This window comes from Capricornis sumatraensis, chromosome 2 (genome assembly GCF_032405125.1).
Source record: "Capricornis sumatraensis isolate serow.1 chromosome 2, serow.2, whole genome shotgun sequence".
Lineage (NCBI taxonomy): Eukaryota > Metazoa > Chordata > Mammalia > Artiodactyla > Bovidae > Capricornis > Capricornis sumatraensis.
The window spans coordinates 32,503,157-32,518,321 of NC_091070.1; the positions used below are offsets into that span (position 1 = coordinate 32,503,157).

At 40.9% G+C, this 15,165-nt stretch overlaps 1 protein-coding gene across 1 annotated transcript in view; it reads left to right on the forward strand.

The window, feature by feature from the left end:
* The window catches only part of ARMH4 (armadillo like helical domain containing 4), a 133,164-nt gene that overhangs the window by 42,010 nt on the left and 75,989 nt on the right, over window positions 1–15,165 (forward strand). The window contains exon 4 of the mRNA XM_068966633.1: window positions 1,574–1,828. Coding sequence (XP_068822734.1) covers window positions 1,574–1,828 — 255 coding nt within the window. The remainder of the gene's footprint in view (window positions 1–1,573; window positions 1,829–15,165) is intronic.

A 15,165-nucleotide genomic window follows, 5' to 3' on the forward strand; every position in this document is an offset into this window, starting at 1 on the left:
ACGACTGAAGCGACTTAGCAGCAGCAGCAGCTGCTTACCCCTGATTTCCTTGTTTCATGTATTCTCTCTGTCACTCACTGCCTCTCAGCCCAATCTTCTTTGCCATTCTTTGAACACAGTAAGCAGACATATGCCTCAGGGCTTTGCCTTTACTGTTCCCCCATCCTCCTCTGCTGGGAATCTTTAATGATCTAAATTAAACAAAGGAATTCATTATTTTGGTATGATCTCTGTTCAAACTTTACCTTATTAGAAAAACTTTCCTTGATCTTGCCATCTAAAATAGTAGCACCTGGCATTTTCTGGCTTCTTGCTGGTTTTAATCAGAGTGCAGTATATTGCATATCTATTTATATATCTCTTTGTTTGCTGTATGTCTCCTGAGTGACTTATCAGCTCCATGAAGGCAGAGACATTATTGTGGTAGTCCTAGTGCCTGGAACTAGGTGCTTGATAAATTGTTTAATTTTTGGAATAGGGGCAGGTATTAAATCCTGTGAAGATAAAGGATATATAAGAATGAAAAAGATTAGAAGTAATATTTTTAAGTTAAGAAAATCTGTAAATGATAGCTGAAAAGGAGAAAATTGTCTAGAAAAAGGAGAGTCTCCAAATTCTTAGGTGGCTTTAATCCTCTGTCTTCTCTTCAGCCATCAAAGAGAGTTCCACGTTACGGTCACCACTGTGTTCAGAGCCAAGAGGGAGACCAAGGAAAAGGCCTTCAATGGATTTTGTGGGCCCTTATTGGGGGCTTTAGGGGTGCCTTCATAATGTGGATGGGAGTTCAGAGTATTCCTAGAAAATTAACATTTGTGAAATAAAATGAAATTGGGGATTTTATGTTCCTTAAACCTACACCTCTTGAAGCATCACAGATGGACACATTATGTATTTAACTCATATGATGATGGTAATGATAGTGATTTTTTCTCACGTTTCTTTTCTGACTGCCCTTGATCAATGTGTCATTTCCCGATCCCCTTTAGAATTGGACTGAGAACGCTTATGTGACCTTTCCCCGTTTCTTGGGTCCCTCCTCTGTAAGGAGAACAGATGCAGGAGTGGATTAATGCACCTCTCAGTTAACGTTGTTGTGAGTTCTATTCACTGATGTGGAAGAAGAGCAGAAAGAAAACTATGTCAACATAGTGAATTCTCTTGTTTAGTATCATAAGATAGAAAGAGACTGGAATACTTCTTTTAAATTCTGTTAGTGTTTCAGTGAGCTTTCTAACAGACAGATCTATAATGATCTCCAGAAAACAGGAAGATGATGTTTGTCACCCTTTTAAATATAAATATGACATTAACAAAATCCCTATTACCTGAACTTTCACTCCCAATAAACATGACGCATGATAATTATCTGACATAACTGTGGTTTTGAAAGTTTAAACTGTAGGTATAGGGTGGGCATGCAATCCCGCAAAGCTCTTCTTGCTCAACTTTAATGATAAAATATGTTTTAAAAGGCCAGTCATGTTTACTTTGTAGCGTTTGGGTCATTTCAAAAGATTCATTTGTGGGCACTGCCTGTATTTCTTCATGTTCCCTTTGCTTTCTTCTTTCCTAGAGGGAGAAGATGATGAAGATGAAGAGGATGAAGAGGAAGAGGATGAAGAGGAAGAAGATGAGGAGGAAGATGAGGAAGATAAAGATGCCGACTCCCTGGACGAGGTCTTGGGTGACACCGAGCTGCCTGGGTTCACGCTCCCTGGCATCACGTCTCGGGAACCTGGCTTAGAGCAGGAAAACGTGGTCTCTCTGGAGGGAGTTACCTTCCAGGTGCCAGATGCTGTCCAGTGGGAGCAGCAGAATCAGGGCCTGGGTGAGTCATGTGTGTTTCTCTCCTTCCTCCCTCCCCTCAGCTTACTTTTCTTAGGCGACAACTTTCTTTCACTGGCATTGATTATGGAGCAAAATGGATTTTCTTTTTATGGATGTTTCATTTGGGAAGTAGTTCTCACTTCTTTCTCCAATATGTTTATATTTATGCTCTTCAGTAGCTAGGTTCCAGTCTCCATCTGCCTGAAGAGCACGGTTACCTTAATTTTTGGAAACAGTTCCATCGTTCCTTCCCAGCTGGAGGACAGCTGTTGGCTCTGGGAGGACTTCCAATTGGGGCAGAATTGTGTGTAACCAGTCAGCTGCCCAAAGTGGCATGAATGCACTGGACTCAGAAAGCAAATGTATTTTGTCATCCCCTCCTTTTAGAATTTCCTCCCTGGGGAAGTTCTTCCTTCACTTTTGGGTGAGTTTTTAGCCATCGCAATACGTCTCTGCTCACTATTGTGGTTGAGTTTCATCATCAAATATAATCTCTTTTTATCACTTGGTGTCCAGACAACCCCAAGCTTACTCTGTCTTGGGCATGGTCTGGATTTTTGGTGAGAGACTCCCTGGAGGCAGGCTGACCCCAACCTTGATACTCTCTTCTGGTTAGCAGGGCTGTTCCTCCGTCTCTTAACTTTTTCTGGAGAAATGCTGTTTAGCTCTGGGTGATTGTTTGAGGCCTCACTCTTTTGACCTGAAGGGAAGTGACCTCTGCTCCAAAGAAATCTCCCTGAAGCTCTCTTGGTCTTTAAAAGGCCCAAGGATACCTTCAGTGCAGCAGAGGTTTGATTTAACAGTCATATAGCCAGTGTTTAGAGTATTTCATTGAAGATTTGGATGTTGATCTCAGATTTTGCTCTGGAATATCATACTAGTGTATCTTGGTGCCTTGGTTGAAACTTTCAATTTAGAATCTTATTACATATGATTTCTTAAAGATTGTCCTCCTCTCCTCCCATGAAAACCCTTTCAGATTAGCAGTGAGAAAGGATAAGTGCATTATCATGAGTATGGAGTGGGGAAAAATCGCATTGTCTGTTTATCACGGGATTGAGTAGTTTCAAACAAGCTCTCTTGCTTTTTTAAAAGCTCAAACTGAAGTTGGTAAAACCTTTAAAGATTTGCAGTCTAAGGAGGAATTCTTTCCATAATCTCTAAAACTAAGGGAACACGTGTAAGGGATCTTTAACGTCATCTTCTCTTCCCTTATAGTCTTTTTGTGAGCCATCCTTTCGATGTGGTTAATTAATTTGTCCAAAAAGCAGAACCCCTACTGTGTTCCTTTGTAAGGTGTTGGAAACACAGAAAAAAACAAGGCAATGCTTTTTCTTGATTAGAGCAGAGCCCACTTGTAAAGGTTTCAGTGCAGGGTGGGTGAATTCTGTGATAAAAATAGGTTATAGGAGGGCAGAGTAGAAGTGTAGAAGGAGGCCATCTAGAGTCTCTTGGAGAGTTCAGAGCTGTTGCCTGAAGGTTATATAAATAGGAGATAGCTTGCAAGGAAAAGAGACCAAAGAAAGAACATACACAAAGTCATTGGAGGGATGAAAAAGCATAATACAGATGAGCTGGCAAAGAATGTTGTTAAGTGGGTAAAAAGAAGTTCTAGGAGATGCAACAGCAGCCGAGGCTGGAAAGGTAAGCAAGGATGCATCATGAAGAGCTTTGACTGCCAAGAGGTTTTCACTTGTCCTTTATGAAAACTGTTCTGGTGATTGTGCGGTAGAGGAGGAGGGGAGGAGCGTGAGATTGGGGAGAGAGAAAAAGGCCACTTCTGAGATCGTGAAATGTCTGTGTGAGACATAAAGGGCATGAAGCAAGGCAGAGGAAGTGGGGTGAATGGAAAAGAGTCAACCTGAGAGCTTTGGTCGTAGGTACTAAAGGATTTAGAGGATTGAGGAAAAATAGAGGGAGAGTTGAGGATGGTTTCTGGGTTTTTAGATTGGGTGGACAGGTGGAGAGTGATGCCTCTGGTGAAAAATGGGGATAAAGGGAGCAGTGTGAACTTGGCATTTTAGGGAGACGGTGAGCTAGTTTTGGGCATGTTGAATATGAGGAGCCTGTGAGGTGTCCAGGAGGGTCTTAGATTTTGCGTCTTGAATTCAGGGAAGAGGACTGGGACTGAGAAGTTATTCTGGGTTTATCACCCTCTAGGTTGGCATAAAGGTTGTAGTTGAAATGTAGCTGGGATTTCCTGTGGAATGTCCTTATGGTAAAGAGAGGAGGTGATAAAGGATGTGTCTCCACTGGGCAGGCAGACGGTATTAGTATATGTGCATACAATGCTATATTTACTACTTTATTTTCTGAACAAATTTGGCATGTATTTGGGCAGCAATTTAAAAATATACCAAATGAAACTGCTAAAACCTCATAAGTATATCGAAATATTATCAAAGTACTACAAAACAAACACAAATACTGACCTGGGGACATGTGAATAAATATTTGGTCTCTTCAGGCCTGAACAGGCCTGAAATGCACCAGTTCCACAACTGGTTGAAATGAACGAAATAAAATGCAAAATACCAATGTAACTTATTACAGAGGGTAAACACAAAAATCTACACGTCAAGTGACTCCTCAGGTAGTAGATTTATAACGTGAAAGGATCATGGACAGTTGAACAGTCTTTTAAATATAGATTGTGTGAATATTCAGAGACTGGAGAGAGGGTTGTTTTTGTACCCTCTCTGTAGGGAGAAGTACTGCAGGGAGATGATATGGCCTCTATTCCTGGATTGTGGTCTAGGAAGCCAATTTCCACCACTTAGAAAGTTGGCATACCGTCTATGATAATGATAAGCAATTGGAGGAGCTGTGAATCTTAGAAAGATTTGTAGAGGCTACAGTTCAAGGCTAACATGATCATTTGAGCTCTAGCCTTACCATGTTCCTCATCACAAATTTACCACTGAAAAGGAGCCAAATTTTTAAGAAATCAACTTTATTGAGGTATAAACTATATACAGTAAACTGCACTCAGAGTATGCAGTTCGAGTCTTGTACACATCCATACAGCCTCCATCTCATTGAAAACGCAGAATTTCCATCACTTCCCCTTTGTCCCTCCAGTTCTTCCTCATGTCCTATGCAGTCCATCCCTCTCTCAGTCCTCAATCGCAGGTAACCACTGATCTACATTTATTACTACAGGTTAGGCTGCATTTTCTAGAATTTTATATACATAGAATCATATAGTAAATACTCTTATGTGTCTAGCTTCTCTCACTTAGCATAATGATTTTGAGATTCAACCATGTCTTTGTCTGTATCAGTAATTTGTTCCCCCTTTTTAAAATTAAAAAAATTTTATATTTATTTGGCAGCATCATGTCGTTGCAGCATGCGAGCTCTTCATTGTGATGTGCAGTCTTTTCTGTAGTCGCAGCATGCACGTAGGCTTAGTTACCCCGAGGCATGTGGAATCTTAGTTCCCCACCCAGGGATCAAACCTGTGTTCCCTGCATTGGAAGATGGATTCTCAATCACTGGACCACCAAGGAAGTCCCTAATTTGTTCTGGTTTTATAGCTGTGTAGTGCTCAACTGTATGGATATGCTGCTGCTGCTGCTGCTAAGTCGCTTCAGTCATGTCCGACTCCGTGCGACCCCATAGAGGGCAGCCCCTCAGGCTCCCCCATCCCTGGGATTCTCCAGGCAAGAATACTGGAGTGGGTTGCCATTTCCTTCTCCAGTGCATGAAAGTGAAAAGTGAAAGTGAAGTCGCTCAGTTGTGTCCGACTCTTTGCGACCCCATGGACTGCAGCCGACCACGCTCCTCCGTCCATGGGATATTCCAGGCAAGAGTACTGGAGTGGGGTGCCATTGCCTTCTCCATGGATAGGCTACATCTTGTTTATCTCATCATGTTATCTACGAACATTTGGGTTTTCCCCAGTTTTTGGTTAATAGCAGTTACATTTTAAGGTGTGTAGGGCATGAGGTGGAGGGTGAATAGCCAAATTGTCCCTCTGTCTTGCCTCCTGATTCCAGCCTCCATGCATGGCTAAAGTTTCTTAAATTAGCATTACTGATATAGAGATTTGTTATCACTAGGGTGATTTGTCACTTTAAAAAGTGATTTTGGACTTCCCTCGTGCTTCAGTGGTTAAGAATTTGCCTTTCCATGCAAGGGAATGGTTCAGTCTCTGGTCTCGGAAGATCCCACATGTCTCGGAGCAACTGAGCCTGTGTGCCACAACTACTGAGCTCATGAGCTGCAGCTACCGAAGGCTTTGTGCCTAGAGCCTGTGCTTCTCAACAAGAGAAGCCACTGCAATGAGAAACCCTCACAACGCAAGAAAGAGATGCCCTGGCTTGCTGCTACTAGGGAAAGCCCATGTGCATCAACAAAGACCCACCACAGTCAAAAAATAAATAGACCAAGTAAATCAATTAATCAGTCTTTTTTTTTAAGTGATTTTCCCAAGTCTGGACATTTTGTTTTATATCAGATTTTTTCCTTTTATAAAATTTACCATTTCCCTGGATGTCTCTTACCTTTTGCTGCCACTTCTTTTCCTGAAAAATTCAATTTGCCAACATGTTTTTAGCATTCTAATTTTCATGGGAACCCAAACAAGGAAGTCCTTCCAGTTTTCTACTGTGGGAAGACTGGGCTGGGTTAGTAGTGCTTGTGTCTAAGATTTTATTAGCTCCCCATCTTTTTCTTGGGGGGCCAGGAGTATTTACTAGTAACTCAAAACCACTGACAACTTCTGGGTCAATATTAATTGATATAGTTTCCTAAATGCTCTCAGATCACATGATAAAGAGGGACCCCTCCCCTGTTTGTGATGGATTTTGTGGTACCAAGAATAATGGCTCCCCAGTTGGCTCAGACAGTAAAGAATCTGCCCACAAAGTGGGAGACCCAGGATTGATCCCTGGGTCAGGAAGACCCCTGGAGAAGGGAAAGACTACCCACTCCAGTATTCTTGCCTGGAGAATTTCATGGACAGAGGAGCCTGGCGGGCTGCAGTCCACAGGGTCACAAAGAGTCTGACACAACTGAGCGACTAACACTTGCACTTTTTTTCAAATATGTTTATGTCCTAATCTTTGGAACCTATGATTATGTTGTCTTACCTGGCAGAAAGCTTTGCTGATGATTAGGTTAAGGATCTTGAGATGGAACGGTTATCCTGGATTTTCTGCAAAGGTCACACAGGTGTGTTCACAAGTGTCCTTATAAGCAGGAAGAAGACAGGTCAGAGTCAGAAAAGTAGGTGTGATGCAGAGGCAGAGGTCAGAATGATGCGGCTGGAAGCAAGGAATTCTGGCAACCTCCATGAGCTGGAAAAGGCAAAGAGATGAATTCTCTTCTTGAGCTTCTAGAAGGAACACAATCCTTCTGGCACCTTGATTTTAGTCCCTCGAGACCCATTTTAGACTTTTGACCTGCAAAACTATAAGATAATAAGTTTGTATTGTTTTGAGCCCCTAACTTAATGGTAATTTGTTACAGCAGAAATAGGAAACTAATACAGATTTCAATAAGTATTTCATGAGCAGCTTCATTTTAGAAAGCAGAGCTGCATGGCAGCTGTAGGCTGAGTATGAATGTTGTAAACTTAACTATAGTTTTTTCTTAATGAATCACTAAAAATGCAAAGATGGAGGCCTCTAAAAAGTAATCTAATTTAAAACAATTTTACTTTAATTGACCATCTTATTCATTCCTACTTTTAAGTGGGTTGTTTTATTTATAGATGATCACATCCTATTTTACAATATGAATGGTATTCCAAAGCAAGTGCTAAAACCCATAGACACCTTTAAAAATGAACAGATTGAAGTGGGTAGTTGGAATTGGCTAAAAATAATATACACTCTTTGAATAGAGTATCATTTCATTTTCTGTGAAGAAACAAGAGGAGAAAACTTAGATTACTTTCTAAGGCAAAGCAGTAGATTCATGGCTTAATTCTTTGCATTTCTGTTTTCTGTTGCCACATACACATCGCCTCTAAAGCTTTGGAGGGAAAGAGCCCAGTTTCTTGATCTTGCTGTTGGGAGGTGTGATTGTGGACTTAACTGTAGGCTGTCAGGATAAAGAATCAGGAGCGAAAGTTCCATGTTAGGGCTGAGGTGCACTGATTGTAGAGTAGAGTAAGTTCTTTATTTACATATGCAGAATCAATTTCTTTTCTGATCTAACAAGATCATTTTCAGATTTATTGGTAGAAACCTGTAGAGAGCAGATACTGTGACCCACACTACTTCTTATCCTTTTGTAGTAATAAATCACATGATTATTCTTTTGAAACTATAAAATCAATATGGCCGAAGTTGAGTCAATGTATCCGTTCTGACATTTAAACATTTCCAATGTAATTAATATCTGGTGATTCTTTACTTTGTGCATTCTATATCTGCTAGGATGCCTTTAGCTACAGGTAGCAGAAACCTTAAATAGATGTATTTTCTCTGAAAACAAGAAGTCCAGAGATAGAGCTTCTGGGTCAGTTGACTTGAGTAGCTCAGCTGCCATTGGTGACTGTTTTTCCATCTTACCGCACTGTCCTCCTTTGGGATGTTGACTTTGGCCCCAGCCTGGTCTCCTTACAATTATAATGGCTTGAAGCAGTTTCAGGTGTCACACCTAGACAAGACATTGTTCAAAGAAGACTGTCTTTTTATTGTGTTTCTTTCTCAGGAGAGAGGAAGCATTTCCAAGAATCCCCCAGTAGAATACTCACTTATGATTGGTTGAAATTAGGTCACATGCTAGTTTCTAGACAGTCTTTGGCAAGTGGAATGTGATCACATGACTGGTGGAACCATGAGGCTGCATGTCAGTCACCGTACCTATCATCTATGATTTCTGTGTTTTTCTGTTTACTTCTCTTGTGGCTGATTCTTATCCATGTTTCTTCTAAGACTCCTATGACCAATCTCGTTAAACTAATATATTTATTTTAAATATGTTAAATTTTTAAAAATTTATCTAGTTTTTAAAAAAAGTTGCACATTGAGTTTTTGTGTCTGTTTTATGTATATATATTTATATTTTTGATTGTTCTGGGTCTTCATTGCTGCACTTGGGCCTTCTCTAGTTGCGGCAGCTAGGGGCTACTCTTTGTTTCAGTGCTTGGACTTCTCACTGCGATGGTTTCTGTTGTTGTGGAGCAAGGGCTCTAGGCATGTGGGCTTCAGTAGTTGCAGTGCACAGGGCTTAGCTGCTCTGCAACAGTCAGGACCAGGGATCAAACCCGTGTCCTCTGTATTGGCAGATGAATTCTTAACCACTGGACCACCAGCGAAGTTCCCTAAATATGTTTTATATTCATGACTTCTGGATGACAGCCTGAGGATGGTATTGTTCCAAGAAGAGATCATTTTGGGCCACTTTATGGTTTGGCAACCCACTCCAGTATTCTTGCCTGGAGAATCCCATGGATGGAGGAGCTTGGTGGGCTACAGTCCACGGCTCGCAGAGAGTCGGACGCGACTGAGCAACTTCACTCACTTTCACTTTCTGAATAGATAAGGCTTCCAGATTCCATTAATTAGTTAAGTGCAGAATTATAGCTGTCTTCACTTTTTTTTCCAAAAGCCACCATCTAATATTGGAATGGGTTCCTGATTCAGGAAGTAGAATATTTTTCTCTGGAGGTCTTTAAAAAACATGGTAAATATTCAATTAACAGTATAGAGATGTTTGTGGAAAGCAGAAAAATGAAGAGCATTCATGTTTCTAGTTTTTCACCAGATATTTATAAAGCACCTACTTAAGTAGGTGCTGTATTTTAGGGAAAGAGAGGCTGACATGTAGAGATAAATTGTAGTGAGGCAGAGAGTGGTACCATAGATGTGAGGCCAGTGGCTGAGCAGTTCCACTGTGGTGGAATTGAATCATCACTTACAACAAGCAGTTTCTCTGAGTGGGCAGCCATCTGTGAGGTGTAACTTAAGGAGTGTTTGTGCAAGCCCAAATTTATATCATCCTTCCTGTTTTAATATGGTGCCTACCCTTCAATATTAAGAGTCTTCTTTTGGATTGAAATAATATTATATGTCTTGAGAAGGCCTTAGTAAAATGCACATCTACTATCTGGATAGGATAATGAGTCTCCAGGCTACTTCCATTGGAATGTGGTATGTGTGCTCAGTCGCTCAGTCTTGTCCAACTCTTTGTGACCCCATTGACTATAGCCATCCAGGTTCCTCTGTCCATGGAATTTTCCAGGCAAGGATACTGGAGTGAGTTGCCATTTCCTTCTCCAGGGGATCTTCTTTATCCCCTGATCAAACCCGAGTCTCTTGCATTGGCAGGCGGATTCTTTACTACTAGCACCACCTTTAAGATTAAGATTAACCATATTAAGATGTTATCATTTGTATATTATTATCAGTTTCATTACCTGGTAATTTAGGATGATTTTAATGTGAAAGAGAATATATTTTGAATTGGCAAAAAGGGTGTGGGGGTTGGGCCTTAGAGAAACTGAACATTTGTCTGTGAGAAAGTCAGTCCCTTCCTAAACTGTGTCAGTTCTTTTCTTCTCCTCATCATCCTTCTTGTCCTTTTAAAACACTTCACGTGTAGCTAAGGTCGAACTTAAATATAGTGTGACATGGGCTGTGGCAGCAAGAAAAAGATTCTCCGTAAAAGACAGTGGGAAGTGTGAGATTTCAAACAATCCTTCACAGCAACAAATGTCAGTGTATTTTGGCATATAGCATGTTAAGCTGTGGATTGTGAAGTTGCTCAGGAAGCTGCCAGGATAACATGGTTAAATATATGTCTGGAAGGAGAAAGAAAGAAGCCTTAGTCCAGCACAGTGTGAGCGGCAGATTGACTAAAGCCCCTGGACCAGTGGCTTATCTGTGTCACTCTTGGCTGCACACTGGAATCACCTGGAGAGGGACACAGATTATTGATACCTGGGTCCTACCCGCTGGAGCGCAGCTGTCCTAGGCTGGGTCTTCTGGTTGTTCTCTTGGGGGTGAGGCAGCTTCTGTTTGTAAAGAGAGACAGAGGATTTTAAGAAGTGTTCTATGAATTGAATTTCCAGGAGTGAAGATTTACTTTGCTTGTAATGATCTTTTGGTCTTGGATTACTGTGTCTTAAAAAAAAAACCACAGCTTTTTTTTTCTTCTGTGTTTAATCTCACGTAGAGATGAAACTTAAAGTCGATATCCATGGTTTAATTTTCCCAGAAAGTCCATGGTCACGTAACAGACTTCTAAATCTGAACTGTGGACATTTTGTACCCTGACTCCTAATGAGTGAGCCTCTCCAGATGTGAGTTTCCATGGGTAGGCACTTTCCTGTCGTGAGATGGTTACCCAGTTTTCTGGCTTTGAGAGTAATACCATTCACTCTTTGGAAATAACTAAATTACTTTTCCTAGACAGGAGGAGCAGCACTTGGAGGTAGACCTCCTTTTTCCGCATTAGGCAAGACGCACTGGTGCTAAAGTTTGAATTAGAGATCGTGATCTCTGCCTCTCCTTACTTAGGAGAAAGAGTGCTTAAGGCATATTAGATCTGCAGAGCAGAATGCCTTCCAAGTGAAAGATACCGTTTCCTCATAGGTTTTTCCATTTGAGTTATTGAGTTACTCGAAGAATAGGAGTATTTGGGGACCTATAGGGAGAAAGGGGCATCCCAGGTGGTGCTAGTGGTAAAGAACCCTGCTGCCAACACAGGCGATGCAGGTTCGATCCCTGGGTTGGGAAGATCCCCTGGGAGAGGGCATGGCAACCCACTCCTGTATACTTGCCTGGAGAATCCCATGGACAGAGGCATCTGGCAGGCTACAGTTCATAGGGTCCCAAAGAGTCAGACACAACTGAAGTGACTTAGCACACACGCATTCATGCAGGGAGAAAATCTTTCCCTGTGCCCTTGGTGAAACATTTGACAAACTCAGGATTTTAGGTTTTAAGTGCATTTATTTCCTAAATTTTCCATTTATTTATTTTTATCCTATTATATTTTAGGTATTTGTTAGAAGCCATAAATCTTTTGAGCCTGAGGTAGGTTATAAATAGGTTAAAGATACAAATATGAATAGAGTTCCTTCCAGCTGCCCACTTCTGGCCGTCTTGGCAGGTGTGTTTGGCGAACACCCGAAATCAACTCTAAGTTTCAAACTAATGAGGAAAACTCATAGACTAGAGTTAGTGGAGAGCTCAGTGGCAGCCACAACCACCCCCGTGTGTGATTTTGTCTGTCCAGAGCAAGCAGCTAACTCCCGAAAAAGCAGCTAACTCCCTTCTGCATAAAGCTTCCCTGGGGATGTTCTTGTGTTGAGGAAGGAAAATCAGTCTTGTTTGTTAAAATATTAACCTTTGCACAGCTGAGTCTCTCCAGTACTGTAGTAGTAGGTTCTGTGTGATCTAAAAGAACTGCCAACCTCTCCAGCTGGCCTCAGGAAGCCAGAGCTATTTTTGAAATTCAAAGGACTGGTGGTGTTAAGTAAAAATACAGCGCAGCAGAAGTGAAGGAGAGACTGAATGTGAAAATACGAAATCAGAGATTTACATCAGGTAACTCAGGGATTCAACAGTTCAGGGATAGGAAGTATTTCTTAAAAGTGTATTTGTCTCTTTTGTATACTATGGGTATATTCAAGGACCTCTGTCTGGGATCTATCTTCCATCCTCATCTGGGACCTCTGCCTTCATTGGGCTATAATCTCTGTCACTAGAACATGCATCAGATGTTTCCCAACCCACTCCAGTACTCTTGCCTGGCCCACATTTTTCTACCATTGTTCTTCTTTCCTCAGACAGCTTTCTCCCTTTTTTTGTCTGGATGCACCCCAGTCTCTCGCTGAAGCCTTGCTGGCAAGCCTAACTCCCACTCAGTCCTTCCCTGTGAAACTCCCCCGAGTTGTTCTTTGCAGGGCTCATTTCCACTCCACTATCTCATTTTGCTTCGGATTGATTGATTGAAAGGGGCTTTTCTTCCAGCTGGTAGTCATGCTGGACCAGAAACCGTCCAGCACAATTGGGAAGAGGGGTGGGAATGCTCTATCACACTTTGCCAATCAAACACTAGTGCCTTATTTAACTCGTGGATAGCAGTTTTGGGGAGGGGAAAGGGTGGGTTAAACAGAGTTAGTTGGATTTGTGGAAAAAATGATAACTGATCAGGTACTAAGGGTTTTCCATACTGCTTATAACTGAGGTTAAGTTTAAACATCACATGACAGGTAGAACTTCATGTGATCCTAACTTTCTCTGCTTCTCGCTATACTTACCTCAAAATAGTTTTTATATTTACAAACCCTTCAGTAAGGAACTAATTATCCCATGACTTCAGGTAGATAGCATGCTATCCATATGATAACATAATCTAAGGTTTGTTTTATTTTTTCCAGCAGTATTGAGGTCTGGCTAACATAACATTTTGTATAACATGCTTATTTGATACACTTGGATACTGCAAAATGATTACCATCATAGCATTAGCTAACACCTGCACTGTGTCAAGTAACTAGAGTAACTATCGTTTCTTTCTTGTGGGCAGCAATTTAGCAGTTTTTTTGGCCACTCCATGCAGCCCGTGGAATCTTCCTCAGTTGGGGATCGAAGCTGTGCCCCCTGCATTGGAAGCACAGAGTCTCAACTACTGGACTGCCAGGGAAGCCCCAGAAATGTAACATTTTAGAATGGTTTTTTAGAATGAACTTGGAGTGATTCTATGATCACATTTAATAATCAGACTTTGAAAATATTGGGCTAGCTACCTTCATTACCTTACAATCTACATCAGATGAGAATCAGATGATTGCATTCTCAGAGGAACCAAGCATTTAAAAATTTTCCAAACAGTCAATTAGGTGGCTCAATAGTGATAAGGCCTTTGATAACTTCCACCAAAGAATGAAAACAGTCATAGCATCACCTACATGGGAGTGAGAAATTGATTAAACCTGGTTCTCTTTGCCACTGGATCATTGCTTTCCCAAATCAGAGAGCTGAGTTGTCCTTTTGTATCTCACTTCTGGCTGGAACTTCCCTGGTGGCTCAGACAGTAAAGCGTTTGCTGCAATGCGGGAGACCTGGGTTCAATCCCTGCGTCAGAAAGATCTCCTGGAGAAGGAAATGGCAACCCACTCCAGTACTCTTGCCTGGAAAATCCCATGGACGGAGGAGCCTGGTAGGCCACAGTCCATGGGGTCACAAAGAGTTGGACACGACCGAACGACTTCACTTTCTTTCTGGCTGGAACAAAATTTTAACTCCAGGAGATAGTGAAGGACAGAGAAGGCTGGCGTGCTGCAGTTCATGGGGTTGCAAAGAGTTGGACGTGGCTTGGCGACTGAACAATATAGTGTTTTAAATGCTTTAAGGTTTGAACAAAAATTTTCTCTTTTTATGTCTTTAATGCCCTGTAAAAGGCCCTAGATAATATAATATGTTCTTGTATCCAAGATTAAAAAAGAAAAAACCCATTTGGACTTGTTGATTTAGGAAGAGACTTCTGGAACTAAACCCAAATATCTCAGCTTCACATTATTCATCTTTATTTTTCTTAATGATCTGTGTGAGATAATAGACTTAATGCTTTCCAAAAGCTTAATGCTTTCCCTTATCTGTATTTTCATAATTAAACTGTATTGAATTAGAGAATTGGAAAAAAATCACATTTCATTCATTAGAAATGAATTTCTTATGTGCAAATTCAGCAGTCATTTTTCCTTTTGAGGGCTAAAAAAGGATTCTTGGAGCAAAGCCAGAAAATAATCTCTTCATCAGCAACAGTTAATAAAAACATTAATAAGGCACATTATATCTGAAGAGAAGGCTTTGAACTAATTTCTTTGTAATCAGAATGCACTCGTAGGCTCAGTTGGGAATTATTAACATATGAAAACATCTCTTAGGCTCTTCTGGGAATTAAGCAAGAAATATTGAGAGGACTGAAAAAAAATTTCAGAAATGAGGTAATTGAGTATAAATTGTCCTCTTTGAAAAATACAGAGAAAAGTAAACAAAGATAATGTTTAAGAAGCTTCTAATTATGGTAAAACAGAATTGAGAAAGTAGCGAAAACAGTGTCCTTATCTCTTGGTTTGAAGTTATACGATGCTAATTTAAGGTGAATTACTTATTCAAATGTTATAGATAGGTCTGCAGTGTTAAGAATCTGGAATATTTGGAGTCTCCCCAGTTATGTCTTCCTTAATTTGGATCAGAGAAGGAATTCGCTTAACTTCTGCATTTCAGAAAATGAAGCAATTCAGTAATTTACCCTTTTCTATTGAGATCATAAAAAGAGGATGCTAAAGCCTCGAAGCTTAGCTTAGTGATCAGGTGAGGTTGAAGTCAGTCAGTTCATTGCATTTCAGCATTTGAGAATTAATAGCCA